General features: G+C 51.0%; 1 protein-coding gene across 1 annotated transcript in view; it reads left to right on the top strand.

The window, feature by feature from the left end:
• Positions 1–27,858, top strand: part of LOC133342224 (serine/threonine-protein phosphatase 2A 56 kDa regulatory subunit gamma isoform-like) — a 51,491-nt gene that overhangs the window by 11,863 nt on the left and 11,770 nt on the right. The window contains exons 2-11 of the mRNA XM_061551229.1: positions 825–890; positions 5,507–5,726; positions 8,201–8,400; positions 9,443–9,553; positions 12,955–13,047; positions 13,387–13,517; positions 15,263–15,322; positions 17,564–17,672; positions 25,672–25,725; positions 26,896–27,066. Of these exons, the coding sequence (XP_061407213.1) occupies positions 825–890; positions 5,507–5,726; positions 8,201–8,400; positions 9,443–9,553; positions 12,955–13,047; positions 13,387–13,517; positions 15,263–15,322; positions 17,564–17,672; positions 25,672–25,725; positions 26,896–27,066 (1,215 nt within the window). The remainder of the gene's footprint in view (positions 1–824; positions 891–5,506; positions 5,727–8,200; positions 8,401–9,442; positions 9,554–12,954; positions 13,048–13,386; positions 13,518–15,262; positions 15,323–17,563; positions 17,673–25,671; positions 25,726–26,895; positions 27,067–27,858) is intronic.

Consider the following 27,858-nt stretch of genomic DNA (forward strand, 5'->3'; position numbering starts at 1 on the left):
TGTGCACCTTGAGGCCACGTGAAGTGTCGAATGCCCGCTGGCAGGAAGTCACGGTGCAGACCCAGGTGCTATGGGTCGACTGACCGAGATGATCGAGATGACTGGCTGATGCACCACCTGTGCCCCCTACTGTACCAACTTGCTGTGCTTTAGCCACCCGGCACTCCGCTCGTTGTTGTGAGCATCGCTTCTCCGCCCTCCGTTGTTGTTGGAGGGCGACTGCCTCCAACTGCCCAGTAGCGTCCTTCACGAGCCTCCTCCACAGAGGCCGATCTTGACACCGCTGGTACCAGTCATCGGCAAGTCCACTCAGCTCCACGTCCTCCTGTACCACATCACTCCATCTCTTCTCTAGCCCGTGCCGCGCCCGTTTAGCCCCCTCGATCTGGCCGAACAAAAGCTGTTTAGGCATGTGGTGGCTGGGCATGCAGGGCTACATGACCCAGCCAACGCAGCCTTGCCTGCCGGAGGAGCTCACCGATGGGACTTTGCCCAGATCTTTCAAGGATTTGTGAGCTCCTCACACAATCCAGCCTGGTTAAACCCAGGATGGATCGTAGGCAGGCCAGTCTAAATGTTTCCAACCGGCGAAGACTCACACACACTCCAAAGAGAAAGGCACCTGAGCTGGGCATTCAACCCAGTCTCTTCTTGCTGTGAGGCAGGAGTGTTGCCACTGCACTACCCTGAATCCTATCCATATAAAAATTTGCATACTATTATTTTCATACATCTTTCACAACAGTGATTTCTCTCTAATACCATCTCTATTATCTGTTTTCTCTTTTGTTCTTTCTCTCCATCTCTCTCCCTGTCTGTGGCAGGAGCCTGCGAAAGCCTCTAAGGATGGGAAAAAGTCAGCGAAAGAAGCTCCCGAGAACACAGATGAGGTGAGTCCCCCCGAGCCCGAGACCCGGTCACCGGCATTCCGCCCAGTCTCGCAAGCTAAGCAAGGGTTTGAGCCTAGGATAAGTGCTTGGATGGGTGATCGCAATGCACAACCGGGCGCTGTCACCTGTGGGCCTAGCGTGGTTACGTTGTGGAGGCAGCAGATAGCGGCGACACAGTGAAATACACCGTTGTGCTGTACTTCTATTCCCCCGTCGTGTGCTTCCAGTCTTCACCGACACATAATTACCGACTGGCGTGGCCAAGTGCGGGCAAAGAAGCTGCACGATCAACATGTCGTGGCGAGGCCTCATCCAGCAGTGGATTGACACGGGGGCGTTGTACCTCGTTACACACCCCTCACTCGAATTAATGAATGCCGAGTTTAATTTGAACGATCGCTTCAAGTGGCGGGCAATCTGCGAGACAAGACTGAGGCACTGTGATGAGACAACGGTTCTTTATTGGGTTAGAGGCGAGGGGGTTTGCCATCGCGTGAGAAGATGGTTGCATTGGGTCAAAACAAATTATCCCTTCCTATGTGACTTGAGGATTTTGTGTCGTATGAGATGAGGGCCGCTTAATGGACGAGGACTCGACGTGTTGACAGCGTTTTTGGCAAATGTGAGTTAGTTATTAAGTGTGCTTGTGTACCAATGCCAAAGCAGCATCACAAAATAATGTTTCGTTCAAAAATTAGAGCAGCATTTGGTAATGGGGATGAGGTAGCTTCTGTATTAGTTTGGTCAAATGTTCTGCTGTGAGACAAGGGACCTGTATTGGATGAGTCAAGGTTTCACTGTTCAATGTCAACAAGGCTTTCTATTGTATGAGATTAAGGGTCTTTATGGATAACAAATATAAATTAAAAACAATTAACACATTTATAGTAAGCTGATGGTATAAACTTTTTCCCTTTTTCAGAGTAGAGGGGAGAGGCATTGACTCTGTTAGGGTTGGAGATCACACTGGTGCCTTGAAAAAATAGTACTTGGTTCATGAGCAGTCATGAGTTTCTTTTGCTGATGTGAGGCTTCTATATGAAATGACACGAGGTAGATCGGCTCTATTGGATGAGATGAGGTTTCTGTATGGGATGAGATGAGGGTTCTGTATGGGATGAGATGAGGGTTCTGTATGGGATGAGATGAGGGTTCTGTATGGGATGAGATGAGGGTTCTGTATGGGATGAGATGAGGGTTCTGTATAGGATGAGATGAGGGTTCTGTATGGGATGAGATGAGGGTTCTGTATAGGATGAGAGAGGGTTCTGTATGGGATGAGACCAGGGTTCTGTATGGGATAAGGGTTCTGTATGGGATGAGAGGAGGGTTCTGTATGGGATGAGACCAGGGTTCTGTATGGGACAAGGGTTCTGTATGGGATGAGAGGAGGGTTCTGTATGGGATGAGACCAGGGTTCATGTATGGGATAAGGGTTCTGTATGGGATGAGAGGAGGGTTCTGTATAGGATGAGATGAGGGTTCTTTATGGGATGAGATGAGGGTTCTGTATGGGATGAGATGAGGGTTCTTTATGGGATGAGATGAGGGTTCTGTATGGGATGAGATGAGGGTTCTGTATGGGATGAGATGAGGGTTCTGTATGGGATGAGACCAGGGTTCTGTATGGGATAAGGGTTCTGTATGGGATGAGAGGAGGGTTCTGTATGGGATGAGACCAGGGTTCTGTATGGGATGAGAGGAGGGTTCTGTATAGGATGAGATGAGAGTTCTTTATGGGATGAGATGAGGGTTCTGTATGGGATGAGAGAGGGTTCTGTATGGGATGAGATGAGGGTTCTTTATGGGATGAGAGGAGGGTTCTGTATGGGATGAGATGAGGGTTCTGTATGGGATGAGATGAGGGTTCTTTATGGGATGAGAGAGGGCTCTGTATGGGATGAGACGAGGGTTCTGTATGGGATGAGAGCAGGGTTCTGTATGGGATGAGATGAGGGTTCTGTATGGGATGAGATGAGGGTTCTGTATGGGATGAGAGCAGGGTTCTGTATGGGATGAGAGGAGGGTTCTGTATGGGATGAGAGAGGGTTCTGTATGGGATGAGAGGAGGGTTCTGTATGGGATGAGATGAGGGTTCTTTATGGGATGAGAGGAGGGTTCTGTATGGGATGAGATGAGGGTTCTGTATGGGATGAGATGAGGGTTCTTTATGGGATGAGATGAGGGTTCTTTATGGGATGAGATGAGGGTTCTGTATGGGATGAGAGAGGGCTCTGTATGGGATGAGACGAGGGTTCTGTATGGGATGAGAGCAGGGTTCTGTATGGGATGAGAGGAGGGTTCTGTATGGGATGAGACCAGGGTTCTGTATGGGATAAGGGTTCTGTATGGGATGAGAGGAGGGTTCTGTATGGGATGAGACCAGGGTTCTGTATGGGACAAGGGTTCTGTATGGGATGAGAGGATGGTTCTGTATGGGATGAGACCAGGGTTCTGTATGGGACAAGGGTTCTGTATGGGATGAGAGGAGGGTTCTGTATGGGATGAGACCAGGGTTCTGTATGGGATAAGGGTTCTGTATGGGATGAGAGAGGGTTCTGTATGGGATGAGATGAGGATTATTTATGGGATGAGAGGAGGGTTCTGTATGGGATGAGATGAGGGTTCTGTATAGGATGAGATGAGGGTTCTGTATGGGATGAGACCAGGGTTCTGTATGGGATAAGGGTTCTGTATGGGATGAGAGGAGGGTTCTGTATGGGATGAGACCAGGGTTCTGTATGGGATAAGGGTTATGTATGGGATGAGAGGAGGGTTCTGTATAGGATGAGATGAGGGTTCTTTATGGGATGAGATGAGGGTTCTGTATGGGATGAGATGAGGGTTCTTTATGGGATGAGATGAGGGTTCTGTATGGGATGAGAGAGGGTTCTGTATGGGATGAGATGAGGGTTCTTTATGGGATGAGAGGAGGGTTCTGTATGGGATGAGATGAGGGTTCTGTATGGGATGAGATGAGGGTTCTGTATGGGATGAGATGAGGGTTCTGTATGGGATGAGAGAGGGCTCTGTATGGGATGAGACGAGGTTTCTGTATGGGATGAGAGCAGGGTTCTGTATGGGATGAGAGGAGGGTTCTGTATAGGATGAGAGGAGGGTTCTGTATGGGATGAGATGAGGGTTCTGTATGGGATGAGATGAGGGTTCTGTATGGGATGAGATGAGAGTTCTGTATGGGATGAGAGAGGGTTCTGTATGGGATCAGATGAGGGTTCTGTATGGGATGAGATGAGGGTTCTGTATGGGATGAGATGAGGGTTCTGTATGGGATGAGAGAGGGTTCTGTTTGGGATTAGACAACCTGCAACCTTCAACGTAAGCACATTAGTTCGTGATGCTGCTGCTTTGACACAATTAACAGACTCCAAACATTCGTCATTGACTCTGGCCTTGAAAGAAAGAATATAATCCGCAATATTTCTGGCAGTGGCCCTTCTCATCGCACATAACTGAAGCAAATGTTTAGGTGCTACGAAGAAGGACCATTGCCCAAAACATCACCTCGTATATATTTATTTTTAAGCGACAATGTGACTTTGTGTTTGGGTTGTGATCAAACAGTCGCTTCAGCGGCTTCAAACGCAACGCGTGATCCAGCAAGGCAGCGAGTGAAGTCTTCGCCCTGTGCCAGGGGCTCGGGGTGGCTGCCTTTGGAAATTCTTGGCCTTGTTTTTAGTTTACACCTCGCCAGCCTCCATATAACCACGAGAAGGACCCGCGCTGTACACACGCACGCACGGCCGGTGATGGCGGTATCGTTGCAAACACGTGCCGTTCACCGTGCGGTTAGCGACGCCTATCAAACTTTCTGACCGTTGTGACAGACGAGAGAACGTTGCGATTATAAAGCAGAGCGGCCAACGGAGAGGACCTTCCTGAGAGTGACCACCGAATAGACGGGGCCAGGTGGATGTGACATCACTGGATCGTTACACATGGTTGGCGTTGTGCGGCCTTCATTTACAGCAACGGATAGACAATGATGGTGATGATGATGGCTCCGGGTTGCCATCAGAGATGAGTGGCTCTTGTATGTATATACGTATGTTGAACGTCTTTCACACCGTACGTAGCCAGCCATGGAAGTGCGGGGAAAGGACAACAAACTAAACAAAAAAAAACTGTTCTTAAAGAAATGAAATTTAAATTCCTATTTAAAAGTGCAGAGTGTCGCGGTTGGTGCACTGCGCAAGAGAACCTGGTGACCCGAGTTCGATTCCCGCTCACGGCCAACACCAGTGACGATTAATTATCTTAACCAGTTATTGGCCTCTCCGAGGTCGACTCCGCCTCAAATGAGTACCTCGTGCGGTGTGTAAACATCGCCACTAGGGAGACAAAGGTGGCCGGGTGTGGTGTTGGCCACCCACCCCCTCGTGTGACGTGCCGACCTTCATATGTGCTTGCTAACAAAAATGTTTGTATGATGTGGAGCAACTAATTTCTTTAGAACTGGTTTGTGTTAGTTTGTGGTCCTTCCCCCGCACCTGATTAGCACGGTTTTCTACGTATGGTGCGAAAGGAGTTCAACATACGGTCTGTTAAGGCTGTACGGGGGGGTGAGAATCTTTGTCTTTGCGCGTGCCGCCACTCAGGCAACGGCAGCATCAGCGGCTGCCGCTGCAGCTGGAGGGAGCGGCAAGAAGCCCAACAGTAGCCAGACAGCGGCGCCACCTCCTCCGCCGCCGCAGACGCCGCTGAACAAGGTGAAGTATGCGGGGCCCCCGCACATCGTCAAGAAGGAGAAGCGGCAGAGCTCGTCGCACTTCAACGTCAGCAAGGACCGCGAGCTGCAGAAGCTGCCGGCGCTCAAAGGTGAACACGCGGCCGTGGGCCTGGCCGCTGCCTGGCCGCTGCCGATTCCATTGTGTTTTGAGAGTGTTTTCCTCCTGCTATACATTTCCACGTGATGTAGGCCGCTTTCGTCCAGCTATTGTTTGTGATGGCCGGGTCACTTCTGAAAACCAAGCTACACAGCTCGGTCGGCCTTAACCTGGTAAAAGAAAAAAATGGTTTTTAGTTTAGATTGAAATCTAAAATAAAAACGAATTGTTTCTTTACTCATTGTTTATTTTCTTTACTACTCTCCTTTACTGTTCGTTGCGCACGGTTGCACTTTATTTTGCACGCGGTTCCAATTTTTGTTACCCAATTGGTGTTAGCCGCAGAGGTCATGACATTTCAAACTAATTTTTTTTATATTACTATGTTAAGCCCACTGAGCCATATAGATATTTTTCAGAAGCGACCTGGCCACAAATGATAGCTCAACGAAGTGGCTTATTTGAAAATGTATAGCAGCCAAATACTCTAAAACGCGTTTGGATCTAAATGGGCAAGAACAAGCCGGAAGATCCGGAGAGAGACACGCAAACTCCAAGTATACAGCAGCAGCAGGCCTCAGGGTCGAGATTGAACCCACGTCCTCCTGTATGCCAAGCGAGGTAGTTAACATCTCTTCACCACTGTCCCGTTCTGCTGTTCTGTGCACTGATGCCTACTATATTGAGGGCAATAGATGTTGGCATGTAAAATAGATATATTGATTGATTCCGCCCGCCAATGTCACCGTTGGGTCACAGCTGTAGGCCCACGTCCCATCAACACAATTTCTTACGCGGTTCATGCAGGGAATCACTTTATTCATGCTATTGTCAAAAAAAAACTTGAACATTAAATTTGGAGGCTGCACAGAGCGGAGACGGTGACTTTGCTTGTGGTCTCTATGGACGGACCTGCACGTCCAAGATTGTTCTCCCACTCGCGTACCCATCTGCTAACTGACCCTCTTACTGATTGGCTCTTCGCTAACGTGATACTCTTTTGTTAAGGTCTAGCTCTGATCCGCACAGTATCACGGGCTTCACTTTTCTGTTAAACACCAGTCACATGAGACTAAATTCACATTTTTTTATCTTCCATGTTGTCTATAGATTCTCACTGTACAGTGCGTTTATAATGAATAAATCAGTGTCGTGTAATTTGAACCCTATCCCTTATCTTGGTATCGTATTGCTTAAATAGGGGATTCGAAACATACCCATCTAACCATGTTGCATAAACCTTAACACATCTACACACATGTATGCACATATGTTCAGTGCATGTGACCTCGTGGCCATTGAGCCAGTTTGCAAGGCCTCAAAAGTCTGATTCACTGCCGCCTTAATCTCAACATTCAGGGCTCTATTCTGATTCTCTTCACGCCAAGTGGGCTTCAGTCAGGCTTGGTGAGGTGTAGAGGAAGACCCAACCCATAAGACGGAGCTTATCCTGTATTTGTGCACTCGGGGTGACATTCTATTTGATGCCACTCCCCTGCACTGTAATGCAGAGCCAATGCAGTGATGTCGCTGGAGCGATGCAGCTGTGCATGTGACCATGATTTGAGTCCCTTTTCTCATGATCAAAGCTTAATATGTGTGTTGGAGACCCTGGAGCACCCAGTCTCGGCAAATATCTGTGAGATTAATCCGGTTTGTATTGGGAATGCGTCTTTAAGGGTGCCCTGGGTCCCATTTTTACAATACAAGTGGGCCAGATGCCGGTCTTGCTCACTTTTAGCAGATTTACACAATTGCAGTCCTACTCCCCTTAACCACTATACCACAAACCACCGCATTCGACCACTGAACCTCGTTAGTGTACGAGCTTTACAGTAAATAATCACTTCTCATGGCCGGGTGACATTTAAATTGCCACAAAACAACAACCGCAATAGCCATTTATGCGCCCAAAATGTAAAGATGTCGTGACAAGCAAAACCCAGCCTTGATAGATACTCGTTGACAGCACTTGCCCATACAGTGTCTGTCTGAAGGGTAGCTGTTCGCTAACAGCACTTGCACCTACTATTTTCAATTAAAAACTATGAAACTAAACTCTTTTATTTTACCAGGTGAAGCCCACTGAGCTATATAGCTCTTTCTTCAGAAGCAACCTGGCCACAAATGATAGCTCAGCAAAGTGGCTTATCACGTGCACATTTATAGCAACTATATATTCTTAAAGACATTTCTAAATGTGGAGGGGGAAACCAGAGGGCCCGGAGAAATAATCCACGCAATCACAGGGAGAGAGACACGCAAACACCAAATATAGAGCAGGCATCAGGTTCGGGATCGAACCCCCGACCTCCTGCGTACCAAGCGAGGGAGTTAACATCTCACCATCGCGGCACTCCTCCAGTCTGTCTGGCTTAAGGGTAGGTGCTCGCTCATAGTACTTGTCCGTTGACTGAACCGGTGGGGGCCGCTGCTGCCCGCTCGTGTGTTTCGTGCCCTGGTTAGATGCGTCAGCGGCCGAGCGGGAGGAGCTGTTTGTGCAGAAGCTGCAGCAGTGCTGCGTGCTGTTCGACTTCGTGTCGGACCCGCTCAGCGACCTCAAGTGGAAGGAGGTGAAGAGGGCGGCGCTGAACGAGATGGTGGAGTACATCACACACAGCCGCGGCGTCATCACCGAGCCCATCTACCCGGAGGTGGTGCACGTGGTACGTGGCTCGCTCACTCGCTCGCTCATTCATTGATTATCATGCTTTTTGTATGGTGCAAGAAAGAGCCACTGGCTAGTTTTACCCAATGATGTTCGAAAGCAGTTGTATGGCTTCAAAGGAATGTCAGGTGAATTTCCTTCGGAGACCTGCAGTGGGCAGTTGTTCATAACGTGGGTGACAGTCTGGATTTCACTAAAGTCGTAAATTTGTGAATCCATTATTCGCAAATGTAGGAGGTAACTGAATCTGCCGTGTGCAGTTGTGTGGCTGATTATCGGCCAAAGTCTCTGTGGGAGAGAGAGGCCAGATAGCTGCTTTGTCATGTTAAGGATAAGGATCTTGCTGGGGAATGGTTCAACAGACCAGGCTTTGCATCACCGACAGAAGGGGTCCTTGTCCAATGATAGAAGTTTAGAGATGTTGGTGTGTGAAGATAGTATAGTAGTGCAGGCTCGGTTTTGAGAGGCATGAGCAGCTCTGGGTCAGCAAATATATATTTTTTGCACGTGTCTCCGGACGATTGAATGTGCAACGTCAGAAATAATAAATTTTAAAATTGTCTACCTCGCTACGAGAAGCCTCTCTGTCAGCTTATGGCATGTGCAGAGGAGTGATATTTGATCGTAGCATCTTGGGTCAGGGTTGAGATGTTAACTACCTTGCCTGGTATGTAGGATGTCGTGGGTTGGATCCCAACCCTGACGCCTGTATATTTGGAGTTTGCATGGTCTCCCCGTGGTCGCTTGGATTTTTCTCCAGGTCCTCCGGGTTTTCCCTCCACATTTATAAACATGCATTTAGATGATTTGTCTGCCATACATTTCCACATGATAAGCCACTTCGTTGAGCTATCATTACGGCCAGGTCACTTATGAGAAAGAGCTGTACAGCTCATTGGGCCTTACCTGGATATAGAAAGTTTAGTTGACTTCTGCGCTGATCACATTCAGGTTCTTCTTGAATGAATGATGTTTGTATAGTCTGTGTTGATGGTGTCGCGGTTCGTGCATCGGTGTGCCTGTGATCTCTGCACCCCCAGTTCTCGGTGAACATGTTCCGCACGCTGCCACCGTCCTCCAACCCGACGGGGGCTGAGTTTGACCCCGAGGAGGATGAGCCCACGCTGGAGGCCGCCTGGCCGCACCTCCAGGTGACGCGAGACGCATCACGGCCACCGGACTCCGCATCCCTTTCCTCCCCGCTCTCGCGTTGCAGCGCCATCATCTTCCTTTCTCATCTGTTTGGTCTCCTGCCCATTAAAGAAAGCTAGAACTGCTCTGGCAGTCGTTGCCGGCAAATGCTTTTTACACAGGGTTTCCTATTTGTCAAAATCTAATTTGCTTAAAATCTGAATAAATCTGGTCGAAGACTGAAGGGACATGACGGACTGATATCACGCTCTCTTCGTTTGAAAAAAATGGAGGTTAATTTTGAGTGGGATTTGGATGTGATAGTGTTTTTGCGGCATTCCGGTGTGGTCTGGTGGGAAAGATGGGGGACCCCCTTAGCAGATTATTTCGTTAACGGATTAATTGAAAGTCTGTGGAACGAGAACCGTCATTGCTAAGCAAACACGCGTCTATTATTGGCTCGAAGTCTGTCACAGCATCACGCTGGCTGCCAAGTTGCCAGTCGCTCATGTTTCATGTGTTGCTGGTGACAGTTTCCATAAACAATTAAAAAATTTCGATTTTAAAGCTTTCGTGACTGCAGGGATTAATCTTCTTGGTTCTTTTGGTAAAGTCACATAGAATGAAAATAATAAAAATAAAACATAATAAAATAATTCTCACGACGTTTCGGCCACAACGCAAGCAGCCGTCCTCAGGTGGAGAGGCAGGTCTGTCGAGTAGACAGTCTACTCATTCAGACTCTGTTTACTCGACAGACCTGCTCTCCACCTGAGGACGGCTGCTTGCGTTGTGGCCGAAACGTCGTGAGAATTCTTTTATTATGTTTTATTTTTTTATTATTTCCATTCTACGTGACTTTACCGAAAGAACCAAGAAGATGAATTCAAAAATTATTTTGGTGGATCCACGGCCTTTACTGATCTATGGAAATGAGCAATGCCCCCACCCCCTTTTTCAGCTCGCATCATGAGACAATGGTCACAGTTACGTACGCTCATGTGTTGAGGAGAAATGTCGCTCTCCTGAACATTTATTCGTGAGATATTTTAGAGGTCAGCCACCACTCTGTCATCAATCCACGGTTCTCCGCCAAATCCGCTTTATTTTTTTATCATAGGTTTAAAACCCCGCTGCTCAAACCCCCAGTGTCATCGGTTCCATCAGCATCTGCATCTTCAATTAAAAACTGTAGGTAAATAGGACTGTGATAGTGAGTAAAGTGAAACCTAGCTGCAACCACCTAACTCAGCTGACACGGTGTCACAGCTGTCCACAATCAAACTAAAAACTATGAACTATTTTTTATTTGACCAGGTAAGGCCCACTGAACTATATAGCTCTCTTTTTTAGAAGTCACCTGGTCACAAATGATAGCCCAACTCAGTGGCTGATCACGTGAAAATGTATAGCAGCTAAATACTCCAAATTTATGTTTCTAAATGTGGAGGAAAAACCGGAGGACCCGGAGAAACATCTACGCATCTACGGGGAGAACATGCAAACTCAAATATGCCGGCATTAGGGTCGGGATTGGAATCAAACCCACGATCTCCTGTATATCAGGCAAGGTAGTTAACATCTTGCCACCGTGGTACCAATCAATGACTTGGGGAAAAAGTAAAAACTGCAATGTCTGCCCAACATCACTGACTCATGGATAACAACACATTTAGTTGGGAGTGTCATTTCTCCATAATGACATTTTCCCAACCACAACCTTTCAACTTTGCATGTAATAATAATCTTTAATATTTTTTTTATAAAGCATTGCAATTCGTGCAAATTGCATCTCACAAGGGCTGAGCAACCACAGATGAAGGCAGCAGCCATGCGGTTGAACCGCAGCTGCTAACAATTGCCCAAGTCCTATAGTCCTCGATTAGACATTTACAGCTCTTAACTGTGTGATTGTCTCGTGTAAAAAGCATTTGCTAAATGCATGTTTCCAGCCGATTAATTAGCGCCTATACATCTCTCGCCAATTAAACAAGAGTCGGGGAGAGGTTTTTGTGGCCGACAGATGACCGTACTGGATTTAACTTGTATCCATTTTTGGGGATATGTACTGATTGCAACGAACAAACTTGAGACTGGACCCTCGGTTTCTTTTTGGGACCTGAACTACGTGAATGCACCTATACATCTCTCGCCAATTAAACAAGAGTCGGGGAGAGGTTTTTGTGGCCGACAGATGACCGTACTGGATTTAACTTGTATCCATTTTTGGGGATATGTACTGATTGCAACGAACAAACTTGAGACTGGACCCTCGGTTTCTTTTTGGGACCTGAACTACGTGAATGCAAAGCAGTATTGTGATGGTTCCCAGAGACGGACTTGTTTCAGCGGTGAGCGTTGGTGACTATATCTACTGATGATTCCTAATTATGACAAAACGGTCCATTTTGTGAGGTATCCAAACTCGCTCGTAACTGCAAGCGAATAAACACAGTCAACAGACGCTCTGTAAGCACGACGCAATTTAGTCCCGCTCGCTGGGTACCCTGGGAAATCGCATCGTTTAAGATCAATGAGTTTAGAAAGGTTTTTTACATCGTTCTAGATTACGATATGGATTAAAATGCCATAGTAGTAATTTTATCTTGGCAGATTCATACATGATTATTCATCAATGACTCATGATATGATTTCACACGTTTATAATTCACCTCACGTTACCACTGGGATATTGCCACGTGTACCCCCAGGGGTCCGCATAACCCCGGTTGAGAACCACTGGTGTAAGGGGAATAGGGTAAAACAAACGTCAAGTCTCTGGTGTGTTGGGAAAAGTATTGCGCCGGCTGATGAGGATGCTGAACCAGGAGAGAGTTTGATAGATTACAAAGTGTCTCCGTGGGTAAACGGTGAGGGGGCGTGGGTTGTTTATCTTTTGTGGCGGCCCTGAACCAGCAGCCGTAATCCGGTTCACGACCCGCACAGTATTTGATTCCAAACTTTTTCGATGATGTGGAGTCTTTTGTGCTCTGTCACAGCACCTCCCATCTGGGTTAGTATTCTCAAAACAGGGATAGAGATGGTTTTGTGTCGCAGTCGGTTTCGTGAGCTGGTCTCCAACCTATGTGTGTGACTGCACTGGCTCTGCCCTCCTCAGCGCACTGCGCTACGAATCTCGCTGGACCTAGTTTGATTCCCGCTCACGGCCAACACCGGTGAAGAATATCTGAACCGGTTGTGGGCCTCCCCTAGGTCGACTCGGCCGCAAATGAGTACCTGGTGCTATTAGGGGAACAAAGGTGGTCGCTTGTGGTCCTGGCCACTCACCCCCTGGTGTGCCGTGCCGGCCTTCATAGGTGCTTGCTAACAGCACTTGCCGAAACAGTCTGTCTAGGCTTTATGAAGGATCTTTGTCTTTGTCTGCCCTCCCAACCCCACTATCCCCCACCACCCCCCACAGTTGGTTTACGAGTTCTTCCTGAGGTTTTTGGAGTCGCCGGACTTCCAGCCAAACGTCGCGAAAAAATACATCGATCAGAAGTTTGTCATGCAGGTGAGCCACTATCACAACAGTGCGTGCGTGTAGGGTGTGTAGGTGTGCATTTCGAGTGATGTGCATCGTGTACTTTAAATCCATTCCCTTCTCACAAACAAGATTGCCCTCAAAGTCTGCAAGATCGACTGTGGTCTCATCCCGGCCTACCTTGTGTTATAACTCTTAGAAATTAAACACATATTCACCTCATTTCGGGAGTACAAATGTTAAATATAAGGTTGTGACCGGGAGGCAGGCTGCCTTGAGTATTTGGTTCTGGCTCTAGTTGTGGTCAAGGTATGAGGGGTAGGGGTTGAGTGTGAGTGGCGATGGCTAACAGCGCGTGCCTGGGCGCAGCTGCTGGACCTCTTTGACAGCGAGGACCCACGCGAGAGGGACTTCCTGAAGACCACGCTGCACCGCATCTACGGGAAGTTTCTGGGGCTGCGGGCGTACATCCGCAAGCAGATCAACAACATCTTCTACAGGTGGGCGTCAGCACCGCACCCACACTATTAAACTAAAACTAAACAATTTTATTTTTATTTTACCAGGCCCACTGAGCTATATAGCTCTTTTTCAGAAGCGACCTAGCGATCACAAACCATAGCTAAACAAAGTGGCGTATCACGTGGAAATGTGTAGCAGCCAAATGCTATAAACAGCATGATCCTTAATGTGGAGGGAAAAACCGAAGGACCTGGAGAAAAATCCACGCGAACACAGGGAGAGAGACATGCAAACTGCAAATATACAGGTGTCAGGGTCCGGATTGAACCCACAACCTCCTGCATACCAGGCAAGGTAGTTAACATCTTGCCACCATGGCGCCCACACACCAGGAACTCCACCATGCCATCGCCTTGACCAGACTCTGTCTAAACAAACACGCTCCAGCGTACTTTACCATCGCCATCATTCGTGGTAGGCATTGCCTTACAACCAAAGAGGTAGGTTGAAGGGAAATTTTCACCACCGAATTTTATCAATTGGATACAAATGTAGTAGGTTCAACTGAGTCGCACTCTTCGACTTGGAGGCAGAGCATTTATTTAGTTCCAACACAACAGGGTGACTTCACCCTTAACACAACGACCTAGCGTGGTGAACACCCTGGCTAGCCACACTGGTTACTTGAATAACTATTTGCTATGGACCAACAACATGCTGCCTGGGTCCACGTGCTGGAAGACTCGTAGAACGGAGATCGTAGACAAAAGATTTCTTCCCCGGGACGGACAACCCCGATCCCTCTCGGGACTCGGCTTATATTCTCTGCGGCGTGGCCGCCTCCACCCTTGGCCATGCCTCCCTTCCAGAACCATCGGGAAGAACGTGGGTTCCAATCACGTGACCCTCCTAGCCCCCTCTGGGGGCCCCCCTGTCATTCAAACCGGTCACGTGCCTTCCCAGGTCAACCAGAGTACCATGGCCTTACCCGACCTCTCTCTTCGGACAGACACACACTCGCCGTGTCCTCTAGGGACGGCACTGCACCCACAGCATGGTGCCATCCAGCGATGTCACTCCACACACACCGTGCCCCCCTATGGCCGGCACTGCACCCACAGCATGGTGACATCCAGCGATGTCACTCCACAAACACCGTGCCCCTCTAGGGCCGTCACTGCACCCACAGCATGGTGCCATCCAGCGATGTCACTCCACAAACACCGTGCCCCCCTATGGCCGGCACTGCACCCACAGCATGGTGCCATCCAGCGATGTCACTCCACAAACACCGTGCCCCCCTATGGCCGGCACTGCACCCACAGCATGGTGCCATCCAGCGATGTCTCTACAAACAGATTGGCTATGACGATTGTTCGTTAACTCACCCGTGAGTGAGTAAAACAATAATTGAGCTTGCACGTGTCACAATTTCATTTGTTTGCTATGTTGGGCGATGGACCACGGTGGTGGGATGTTAACTACCTCGCCTGGTATACAGGAGGTTGTCGGTTTGATCCTGACCCTGATGCGAAAGCCTACATTGTTAATATTTTGTTTTTTCTTCACCGAACGTCATGAAACTGACACTAAAAACTGTACAAAAGTGCTAACTTGGTTTGGTACCCGTCCAGACGACAGCACGACTGAGGCCAAACACATTCTAACAGGAGGTGCACATTGAGTTGCATTATCCTATGGAGAATTGGTTTCTTATTCTTCCTCTGTCCTCCCTCTTCCTTGCCCATGTGTTGCTGCTGCTGCGGTGGTGGTCGCCGCTTAGGTTCATCTATGAGACGGAGCATCACAACGGCATCGCAGAGCTTCTGGAAATCCTGGGCAGGTAAAGCCAAAGCCAGCCACTTCTCCTTCACAGATGCACACTTTGCCCAACTCCACGGAGGCAATACGCGCAATTGACGATGCTCGGTAAATCGATGTTTATTTAGAAGGAAGCAAATTAATTGTATTACCACAGCACAGGTCACTTAATTTTGTTAATACAATACAATTTGGATTAAATTATACAGGCAAGCCATGCTTAGCGCGATGCTGTAGAGTACAGAATGCGCTTAATAATAGTGATCATATTTTTTTAGTTTTTTTCTGCCTGAGGACGACTGCTTGTGTTGCGATCGAAACGTCGTGATTTATTATTTTTTATTTTATTTTTCTACCTACGTGACTTTCCCGAAAGAACCAAAGAGTATGGATTCCTGCAGTCACTAAAGCTTCAAATAAGGATTATTTTTTTATGAAATAATATTTAGCATCTCTATTAGTATTTGCTCTGTTCCCGATACCCCAATGAAGCCCTTATATGTTGCTCGTATGAAAGAATTAACGCTGCAATGGTATAATAACCTCTTTTAGCGCCGACTCGTTTAGCGTTCACTTCCCCAGGAACGCATCTAATAATGCGAAGCGAGGTCTGCCTGTATTTGTGTGACTGCATTTTAAGACGCTGTACAAACAGTGTGACGTGCACCATGTGGATCGTAATATAAACAGTACACATATAATTTGTAATTGAAGACTGTAACCTCAAAGCATGCGAGATAAGACACTCAAACGTAAGCACTCGTTGCACTGGGGACAGACCCAGGTGGAAAGACCGATGCCGTGACGCTGTGTTAAAAGCACGGCGTAGGGCTGGTGCTTTAAGCCCTCCCTCCGGCAGCTGCACTCGCAAGATCTGTAACCGCATTTGTAAGTGTGGCATCGGAGTCCTCGTCTCCGGCGCGAGTAGCCAACAAACAATACAAAAACAGAATTCAAGCCAACAAGACCTGAACAGTTAGCCGTAGAAGCAACGGGGGAATCCAGAGGCATGTAAAGAACGCTGATAATTCCCGTGTATGTACTGTATGCATGTTGACTTTTTTCGCACCGTACGTAGCCAACTGTGTTAATCGGAAATCGGAGGTGCGGGGAAGGACAACAGACTAAACACACAAAACAATTATTAAAAAAATTAGTTTAAAATCTGGATTTAAGAGTGCATAGCTCCATTGGCTTTCTACTATTGGAAGGAAGATTGTTCCAGACGGCCGCAGAAGTGCATCTGAAAGCGTGCGATGCGGTGACAGTCTTTGTTGGATGGCCAGCCAAAACCCGCTGCGGGGATGACTGGGATTCACGTGATTGTTTATGCTCCTTGGCGAGATCGGCAAGGTGTTGTGGTTAATTTGTGGCAAGCACTTTGTGTGTAATGAGTGCGACATTCAAATGTGTTCATTCGGCAACCGGTAGCCAATGCAGCTCGGCGAGCACTGAGCGGACGACACGGTCGTAACTTGCAGTACCTGTCACAACACGTGCCAGAGAATGTTGTAGACGCTGCAGCTTGGTAATGTTTTTGCCAGACGTCCCGTACAGACCCCGCAGAGCAAGAACACTTAATGTGTTTAAATTATAATAATTATAATAATAACGCATTTATATATCCAAGTGAGGAGGCAACACTGGAAGCTCCACACAGACTCAATCAATCCCTTGGCTGTATCCTGGCCACCACTCGGCCCAACCCTACAACACCTGGTATTTCCAGACAGTGTCCTATCCAAGTACTAGCCACGCTCAAACCCCATGTGGTTTCTGAGGTCTGATGACATTGAGCACACTCAGCCCAGTGGCAAGATATGTAATGCCTCGCCTGGTATACAGGAGGTCATGGGTTCAGCCTCGACCATGACGCTTGTATATTTGGAGTTTGCGTGTCTCTCTCCCCGTGGTGACGTCAATCTTTCTCCAGGTCCTCCAGTTTTTCCCTCCGCATTTCAAATCAACATCACCACGCGTTTAGAGGCTTTGGCTGCTATACATTTCCACACGATATGCAACTTTGTTGAGCTATCATTTGTGGCCAGGTCGCTTCTGTAAATGAGCTCTATAGCTCAATGGGCCTTTACAGCCCCCCCACCCTACACCCAATATCATACATTTGCCACTTTCTTTCACAATCGTAAATTACATTATTTTCATTCAATATATCCGACAGTACGTGAGGCTTGAACCAAAGTTTATTCAGTTGACAAAGGTAACAAGTGGCGCTCGTCACCCGTTATGTCTTGTGTGTGAGCAGCATCATCAACGGCTTTGCGCTGCCGCTCAAGGAGGAGCACAAGGTGTTCCTGCTCAAGGTGCTGCTGCCCCTGCACAAGGTGAAGTCCCTGAGCGTCTATCACCCCCAGGTGAGCGACGACCGTCTTCCTCCGTGTGTGTGCGTGGTAGTGCAGTGGTAGTGCAGCGGTAGTGCAGCGGTAGTGCAGCGGTTAACGCGCTGCACTACGTACCCGGCAACCCGAGTTCGATTCCCACTCGTGGCCAACACCAGTGACGAATATCTGAACCGGTCCTGGGCCTCTCCGAGGTCGACTCAGCCTCAAATGAGTACTTTGTGCAATATGGAAGCATCGCCACTGGGGGGACAAAGTGGGTGGGCGTGGCCCTGGCCACCCACCTCCTCGTGTGCCGTGCCAGCCTTCATAACAGCACTTACCCCAACAGGATGTTAAGGCTATACGGGGGATCATTGTTTTGTCACCCCCGAGGTGAACATTTCTCAGCTGCAGTCTCTCCCGGGTGAGCGAGCATCGCCTCCAGCTCTGCATTCGTCACCCTCTGATTATCTTCACCCCCCCCCCCCCCACCAACAATCTGTGTGATCCAAAAACCCCAATGTTTTCCACAGAGGTGTAGGGGTGTTAAAGAGAGGGCCCGTTATGCATGGCAGCCTATGGAAAACAAACACAGTGGGCGGGGCTACGTAAGTGCACGAGGAGGTGCCCTCTACGACGTCCGAGCCAGACACCCTGGGGGGGGCTGGTTCGAACGTTATGATCCCCCGGGGCCCCACCCCTCAGGGAGGGGTTGGGTATAAAAGGGGATGTTCAAAGGGCTCGAGTCAGTTATGTTTAAGCTAAAGGAACAAGACTGAAGACGTCTTAGATAGAGCCCTGGACTCCCCTGGTTCGATGTCCTTTTCAGGGCCGGACAGGACTGAGCCAGCGGCGTGGTCCCGAAAGCCAGAGCCGGTGCTCTTGTAAGAGCTGGTCTGGAACTCCGGGTACCGGGCCCGACTTACCAGTGTCGGGCCAGTTAGCCTCCCCTAGCCCATTAGTGGAGGATTCGGGGCTAGGACAGAGTTAGCTAGGGGTGTATCCCGAGTTATACGGGTGAGGGGGCCGATACCCCCTCGAGTGTGTATATGCCCACTGTCGTATTGTGAAATAAATATACGTGTGCCTCAACCTCGGCGTCAAGCGTCCTCACCGGTACTTCAACTGGTGTCAGAAGTAATTCGAACATGGACACGCGGAAAACAGCGCGGGCCAAAGTACCGCAGGAGGAAGACACTGCCGAGATCGTCGAGCCCGAGACGGCTCCACAAGACATGGTGCAGCCGGGGCCTGACGCCTCCTTACCGGGGCATCGAAATGAAGAGGGGCCGCAGCCAGACGCGTTACGGCTGGCTCACGGGAGGCTGGCGGAGCTGCTGTATGCTGCTGCCGCCACGCTGGAGACCATCACGCGATTAGGGGCCGGTGATCCAACACGGGGCGAGGCGAGCCAACGACCAGGGCGCCTTCCCGCCATTTCGGAGCAGTCCGAATTTGAAACTCCCGCCATCGACGCTACAGCTGTTCAGGGCGTGGCCAGCCTGGACATCCGCTCCGACATCGCCGTCGCTGAAGCTGCAGCGTCATCACCGCCGGAGGGTGCGTCATCACAACCGCGACAGGCGATCCCATCAGCCGTTCGCACCGACGCACAGCCGAGTGGTGGTGACATCAGCCTGCGGGAGTCTACAACAACCGCTGCGCTTCATCAGAGACTGCCCCCGCTGAAGGAGTTCATCGGTGCGGAGGGAGACTGGGCAGGTTTTCGCCGACGTTTCCTCGCCCATCAGGAGATGGCGAAATGGTCCGATGAGGAGGCTCTCTGCGCGCTGCCGGCGCTCCTCGACGGCGACGCGCTCGCCGCCCTCACATCGGCGCCGAGAAAGAAGCGGTCTACGTTACCGATGGCACTACAGCTGCTGGGCGGGGTCTATGGACCATCGGCTGAATGCCGACAGCAATTTTACGACCGCAAGTGGGGTGAGAAGGAGTCGCCCCTAGCATACCGGACGAGCCTCCTGGCGATGGCTAAGTCGGCCTTCCCTCGTATGGACGACGACGGCGTGGACGCTATGGTCACGGAGAAAATCCTCCTCCTGGCAGACGACCTTGACATCGCTGTGGTCGCGCAGGAGGACGCGGAGATGACATCGCTCCAGGCGGCAAGGCTCCTCCACGCCAACCTCCTGTCGCTCCGGCGAAAAGCCAGCAGGGCATCGGCGGGGCGTGCGGTGGCTGCAGCCACCCTTCCGACGGAGGAGCTCTACGCCGTCGACCACCGACGGCAACAGGCGACGGGAGCACGGTCGGGCCGGGACGGGTCGGGCCGTTCCGACCATCCGTCACCTCCGACGGCGCTCCCGCGGTGTTTTAACTGCGGCGTCCGGGGCCACGTCGCCTCGGGGTGCCGCTCTCCTCGTCAGCGCGGGACGACACCTCAACGGGACGACGGGCCTCATCACAAGCTCCACCATCATAACCCGGCGAGTCGCGGCACCCCACACGTTTGGCCCACACACACGCCCGTCACGCACTCAAACACCGCAACGAGAGGGGGGCCGATATCGCGCACCATCGCACCATCACGCACCACTCCGGGTACTCATATCGAACCCGGCCAGTGGTCCGTGCTGGCCGATCGTGTGGTAGCCGCATCGTCGGGGTCGTCGGCCGTTGTGGGGCACATCGACGGGGTTGAAGTGCGCATCCTGGTCGATACGGGAGCATCGGCGACCATTATTTCGGAGTTAATTTACAATATTCTCCCTGTCCGGAGCCGTCCTTTGATGCCTGTTAACGTACCATTCTATGCGGCTAACGGGGGCTCACTTGGCATCATCGGACAAATTCGTGCCCAAATTTGTATTGGGGAAATTAAATTGTCTGGGCCGATTTTTGTTTCCTCCTCGCTGGCGGTTCCGTGCCTGCTGGGGACGGACTTCCTGGCCAAAATGCCGATTAGGATATTAATCGACTAGGGATGTATTGAGCTCCCGTCGGGCAGACGCATGGCGTTTCTGCCATCGCCAGTTACGACTCGGACGGCGTTCGCGACGGTGCCGGCATTCGTAGAGAGAACGGTGCGCGTCCCTCCGGGGGCGCAAATGTTGATTCCTTTGAAACTTCGGCGGCCCTTCGCTAAGGGTATTGGGGCCCAAGGGGTTCTGCTGGGGCCGTCTAGGGCCGGGGTTAGTGGACCTCATTTACTTCCGGCCCAGACCATAGTAAGAGGGGACGGTGAACCCTTCATCGCGGTCCTCAATGTGGGCTCGCAGACGGTGGTGGTCCCACAGGGGACCGTGCTTGCTCACGCAACGCCGGTGCCATGTGAGGAACCCGTCGCAAATCACGTCAGCGTTGTCCCTGCGCCGCGACCGCATTCGGACAGCGATGAAGGGTGGCTCGAGGCGCTTTGTGCGGGATCGACGGACCTGTCAGATTCAGAGCGTCAACAACTTAAAACACTACTGCGGGAATTTTCCGACGTTTTTAGTCGGAATAAATACGATTTGGGTTGTACTCACCTGCTGCGTCACCATATTGACACGGGTGACAGCGCGCCAATTCGCCAAAATCCGTTTCGGTTGAGTCCCGCCGAAAAGGACCATGTCAAATCGGCTATTGATGACATGTTGGCCGCCGACATCATTTCTCCTTCCACCAGCCCTTGGGGAGCGCCGATTGTCCTGGTTAAAAAGCAGGACGGATCGTTGCGGTTTTGCGTTGATTTTCGGCGCCTTAACAAAATTTCGGTTGCCGACGCATACCCGCTCCCTCGGATGGATGAATCGCTGGACGCCTTGGCGGGAGCGCGATTCTTTTCCACACTCGATTTACTTTCGGGATTCTGGCAGCTTCCTCTGGACGATGATTCAAAGCCTAAAACTGCTTTCCGTACACCGCACGGCCTGTTCCAATTCAACCGGTTGCCGATGGGCTTACACTCAGCGCCGGCAACTTTCCAGCGTTTGATGGAATTGGTTTTGGCTGGATTGCAATGGGAGTCGTGCCTCATTTATTTGGATGACGTTATCGTCTTTGGTAAAACTTTTGATGAACATCTCCAGAGGTTGCGGGCGGTTTTCCTAAAGATGCGGGCTGCTAATTTGAAATTCAAACCCCAAAAATGCCATTTGTTGCGCGATTCGGTGCGTTATTTGGGGCACATCGTGGGACGCTCAGGTATTGCTACCGATCCCGCCAAAACGCAGTGTGTCAGCTCCTGGCCGACTCCCACCTCGGTGGGAGAGGTCAGGAGTTTCATTGGGTTCGCGTCGTATTACCGACGGTTCGTCGCTGATTTTGCGACAATTGCCAAACCCCTGCACGCTTTAACATCTAAAGGGGTTCGGTTCCACTGGGGTCAAGAGGAGGAGGTTGCTTTCTGCTCCCTTCGGGACGCCCTGGTAAAAGCCCCTCCCTTGGTTTACCCCGATTTTTCTAAGCCCTTTTTGCTCGACACCGATGCGAGCAACACGGGTATTGGAGGTGTGCTTTCCCAGGTGGTTGATGGCGTGGAACGGGTGGTCGCGTACGGTAGTCGGGTGTTGTCTCCTGCGGAGCAAAGATATTGTGTCACCCGTAGGGAACTGTTGGCAATTGTCTATTTCATCCAACAGTATCGCCCATATCTGTACGGTCGGCATTTCACCGTCCGCACAGATCATGCGGCACTACAGTATGCCCTGCGAGTTCAACAACCATCGGGACAGTTGTCTCGATGGTTGGAGGTTCTCCAGGACTTTGATTTTGAAACCACCTACCGTAAGGGCGTTCGCCATACGAATGCGGACGCTCTGTCGCGCATGCCAACCACCCCCGAATGTGCATGCCTCCTGGGGTCGGGACGTTGCAGGCCTTCAGGGGACGCATCGGTTCCGGTCTTGGCAGCCACCGACGACGACGAAACATTAATTACTAATTCGATCGAACAACAGGGAAGAGATTCCCTGTTGGGGTTGCCCGTCACTGAATGGGGGCGCCTCCAAATGGAGGATACCTCCCTCCTCGGGTGGCGTCGTCGCGTCGGGGGTGCTGGGCGGGTGAAGGGTGATTCGGATGCATGGGAAATGGTGCAAGGTCTGCTGATGCATTGGGACGGCAAATCCCAGCGACATCGGCTGGTGGTCCCTTCTGAGTTGCGAGGCAAGGTGGTGTGGGCCGCGCATGAGCGCCTATTACACCTGGGGACCCAAAAGACTCTTGCACTGCTACAACTTGATTTTTTTTGGCCTGGCATGACGAGGGATGTTGGGGATCTATTGGGATCATGCCCTCGGTGTGCGCAACGGAAACCGCCGGCGCGGGAGTCTAACCCGCCCTTGCAATCGATCAAAGTGTCCAGAATAAATGAGCTTGTCGCGCTGGACATTTTGGGCCCATTTCCCGCCACCCCCAGGGGCAATAGGTATTTGTTGACTGGTGTCGAGTATTTTACACGCTGGCCTATGGCCTGGCCCCTTGCCAACCAGTCGGCAGCAGCCATCGTGGAGGCCTTTGTTCAGGGATACGTCCTGGACAAAGGTGCTCCGGAGCGGCTGCTGACCGACCAGGGCAGAAATTTTCCCGGTAAATTACTCAAACAAGTCTGTGACCTCCTAGGCACGAAGAAAATACGTACCTCCCCGTATCACCCGCAAACTGACGGGATGGTCGAGCGCCTGCATCGCACCATTACGTCAATGATGTCACAGCAGGTCTCGGACTCACAGACCGACTGGGACCTGCATATTCAAGGGGTCTTGGCGGCATACCGGATGGCACCCCATGCAGCTACGGGATTTTCCCCCTTTTACCTCATGTACGGTCGCGAACCCGACCCGCCTGTTCGTGCCCAGCTGCAGATCCCCGAGCCGCAAGGGAAAACTAAATTGGCTGACCACGTCAAATTTAATCTGGCCAAATTAACAGAGGCGCGGGATGCTGCAATGCTAAACTCGGACCTCCGTCAAAAGGCGAATGAGCGCCTCAGGCTGGGTCGGGCGCACATGATACAGTGGAAGCCGGGGGACAAGGCATGGTTGCACTGTCCCCAAGTGCCCCTGGCTACCTCCTCTAAGCTGGCGCGGCCGTGGCGGGGCCCTGTGGAGGTGGTCGAAGTTTTGCGACCACAGTGCGTGCGCATTAAATGGGGGAAGCGGCGATGGTTCGTGCACCCCTCTAGGTTAAAACCCTTCGTTGCGGTACACAAACCCACTTCACACATGCGTGGCCAAACGTGTGGGGGGTCGACCGTCTCATTGGGTCCGTCTCCGTCGTTCTCACCTAATGCCTTGCCGGCCGTGCCACCTCCAGATGCATCAGGACTGACGGGCTCACGCCCGACCACCCCTCCTGGGGATACCGACGGTCGCGCGGCATCGGATGAGGACTCACTCCGGGACGGACAATTGCCACCTGACGGTCCGCCACCCGGGGTTACCCCGTGTGAGGGGCCCGCTGCAAGGACGCGCGCAAAAATGCGCAGACTGTTATGAGGCCGGAAGATGTGTACATAGCTTGTGTTCATCGTGTGTTGTGTGGGTGGTGTGTTCCCTGCCCATTGAAATGTACATACGTTGGGTTCACCTGGTGTTGTGTGTATGCTGGGTTCCCTGCAAATTGTATATAGGTTGTTTTTTTTACGGAATTCGTATTTATTCAAGGGGGGGTGCGTCGGGTTGTTTTCTCTTCTTGCTGTTGCATTTTGTTGTGTTCTTGTTGCTGTTCTTGTTATTGTTGAAAAATAGTGAGGCACACGCACGGTCAAGGTGTAAATGCACTTTTATTGTCATTTCTGTATGTTGGCAGCCGGGACGGCTGCAAGCTATGCGGGAGGGGGTGATGTAGGGGTGTTAAAGAGAGGGCCCGTTATGCATGGCAGCCTATGGAAAACAAACACAGTGGGCTGGGGCTACGTAAGTGCACGAGGAGGTGCCCTCTACGACGTCCGAGCCAGACACCCTGGGGGGGGCTGGTTCGAACGTTATGATCCCCCGGGGCCCCACCCCTCAGGGAGGGGTTGGGTATAAAAGGGGATGTTCAAAGGGCTCGAGTCAGTTATGTTTAAGCTAAAGGAACAAGACTGAAGACGTCTTAGATAGAGCCCTGGACTCCCCTGGTTCGATGTCCTTTTCAGGGCCGGACAGGACTGAGCCAGCGGCGTGGTCCCGAAAGCCAGAGCCGGTGCTCTTGTAAGAGCTGGTCTGGAACTCCGGGTACCGGGCCCGACTTACCAGTGTCGGGCCAGTTAGCCTCCCCTAGCCCATTAGTGGAGGATTCGGGGCTAGGACAGAGTTAGCTAGGGGTGTATCCCGAGTTATACGGGTGAGGGGGCCGATACCCCCTCGAGTGTGTATATGCCCACTGTCGTATTGTGAAATAAATATACGTGTGCCTCAACCTCGGCGTCAAGCGTCCTCACCGGTACTTCAGAGGCAAACGGATGTTTTAACACACACAACAACAACGCAGTTACGAGCCTTGACACGTGCAGGCATGGGAATACAGCTGCAACTGCGGCATACACAGCGACTCTATTCTAGTATAAACTATAAGACTAAACTATATTTTACTAGGTAAGGCCCACTTGGCTATGTAGCTCTTGTTGAGACACGACCTGGCCATACAAACAGTAGCTCAACGAAGTGGCTTATCATGTGGAAATGTATCGCAGCCAAATACTCGAAGCGCATGCTTCTAGATGTGGAGGGGAAAAACGGAGGACCCAGAGAAAAATCTATGCCACCATGGAGAGAACATGCAAACTCCAAATATACAGCAGGTATCAGGGTCGGGATCGAACCCACATCCTCCGATATCCCAGGCAAGACAGTTAACATCTCACCACCGTGGCACCCCTTCACATGCACTGCATATACTGGGGGTCATATGTGAAAGCGTGAGGTCACCATGGCAAGGGGAAGTTGCTTTGGTGGGTGTAATAAAGGGGCTGGAGAAGTCACGATCTGGGACATCGCTGTAACATGCATGGCCAAGGTGGAACGTTTGTCTCAAGCTGTTTGCGTTAAATGGGAGTGCGGATTAAAGCTGCGTGGCTTAACGACCCGGCTTCTTTGTGCTGTTCCTCCAGCTGGCGTACTGTGTCGTGCAGTTCCTGGAGAAAGACAGTACCCTCACAGAACCAGTGAGTACATCATCATCACCATCACAATTAAGGTGACATCTTAATTTTCAACATCATATTTTTTATCATCATCACGTGGAGGGACCATTCTAGAAACCAGATCGTACTGCTTCAGGGAGACCAATGGAGTGCTGACATAGGAATGCGCCTCTCTCTCCCCATCTCTCCACGTGGGAGTGACAGCAGCAGCAGCGGCAGCAGCGGCAGCAGGCTTGAGGGCCTGGGGAACGTTACTGAAGTCGAGGGAGACATAGACGACTCCTGGTGATGTGCGTGTTAGGCGTGGGTGCTCTGCGAGGGATGTGCTTGACGAGCGGAGCGTCACGGGAAAACGAATTGTAGATGAGAGAGACGGTGGGTGCGATGTTATTCGTGGCGACTGGCTGGGAGATATCGAGGGTAGGTGGAGGGGGTGAATGGTGGAACAATGAGCAGCATTCCTACATGTTTCCACTTTTCGTAGGGATAGGAGAGGATTTGACGGGAGCCCTACTGGGATCTTTGGACACAGGAGGGAACTTAGCAGTGCTAGACAGAGATTTGAGGTTTACAGCAACATCAGCAATTAGGGCAGCAATATACATTTTCACAAAGCCATGCTGATGAGCCTGAGCCTTCCACACTAGGTAGTTAATTTCCATACCAGATTTCTTCCATTACTTCTCGACTTCAACCAGTGATGTCCCGCTCGTGGAGGGGGGAGGGCAGGTGGGAGGAAGTCTTCAGGGAGACGAGAGCGTTCAGAGTCGTGGCAACGGTAGGGTCACTGTTCACCGTAAGGTTGTTATGGTCCGTAAATCTCAGGTTTCTCAGTCTCTCCTCCGCCCCTTTTTTCTCTCTGTCCTCCCATCTCTGGGTCTGTCATTTTCTGGGTCTGTCATTCTCTATCTGCATCTCTCAGATTTTTCTGCCTCCCCACCCCTTTCTGTCTCTCTGCTCCTGCCTCTCCCTCTCTTCATTTTTGTCTACCTCTCCCGAATTCTACCCTCTCTGTTTCTCTCCACCTCTGACTTCCGAACTCTCCACTCACCCATTTGTAATATCCCTTCTCCTTTCCCGTATCTCCCCTTCTCTCTCCGTCACTCTCTCCCGTCCTCTCGCTAGTCGTGTGTGCTCGCCGTGTGCGTGACCGCGCGATTGCGTGTGCGTGTGCGCGCGTGCGTCTGCGAGGTGGTGATGGCGCTCATGAAGTTCTGGCCCAAGACCCACAGCCCCAAGGAGGTGATGTTTCTTAACGAGCTCGAGGAGATTCTCGACGTCATCGAGCCGGCCGAGTTCGTCAAGGTCATGGAGCCGCTCTTCAGGCAGCTCGCCAAGTGCGTGTCCAGCCCCCACTTCCAGGTGAGCGGCCTATGGGCGTGTGTGTGGGTGTGCGTGCATACATGGGCGTGTGTGCGTGTGCATGCGTGGGTGTGCGTGTGCAAGCGTGGGTGTGCGTGTGCAAGCGTGGGTGTGCGTGGGTGTGTGGACTTGTTGATCGATGACTGGTACCAGCCGTGTTAAGATCGGCCTCTGTGGAGGAGGCTCGTGAAGAACTTTACTGGGCCGTTGGAGGCAGTCTCCCTCCAACATCAGCGGAGGGCTGAAGAGCGACGCTCACAACGAGCGGAGCGCCAGGTTTCTAAAACACAGCAGGTTGGCACAGTAGGGGGCACCGGTGGTGCATCTGCCAGTCATCTCAGTCATTCAACCCATATCGCCTCGGTTTGTCCCGTGACCTCCTGCCAGCGGGCCTTTGACACCTCACGTGGCCTTAAAGTACGCACAGACCTGGTACAAGCGCCATGGTGATGTGACCGCCACTTAGTAGCGAATGGCGATTTTTGTGAGTGTCTGTGTATGCATGGGTGTGTGCGGGTGGACGCGTGTGTAATCTGTATGTCTGTGTGTGAGTATTTGTAAGTGGCACAGTGGTTAGCGCACTGCTCTACGAATCTAACGACCCAAATTCGATGTCCGTTCATGGACAACATCGACTCGCCCTTTAAACTAGTACCCGGTGTGGTGTGTCAACTTCACTTGGGAGACGAAGGTTGCCAGACGTGGTGTTGGCCACCAACCTCCTCGTGTGCTGTGCCAGCCTTTTATAGGAGGTCACGAACATCACTTGCCTCAACAGTCTAAAAAAGAAGC

This window comes from Lethenteron reissneri, chromosome 14 (assembly GCF_015708825.2).
Source record: "Lethenteron reissneri isolate LAM-NWPU_2019-01 chromosome 14, ASM1570882v1, whole genome shotgun sequence".
Lineage (NCBI taxonomy): Eukaryota > Metazoa > Chordata > Hyperoartia > Petromyzontiformes > Petromyzontidae > Lethenteron > Lethenteron reissneri.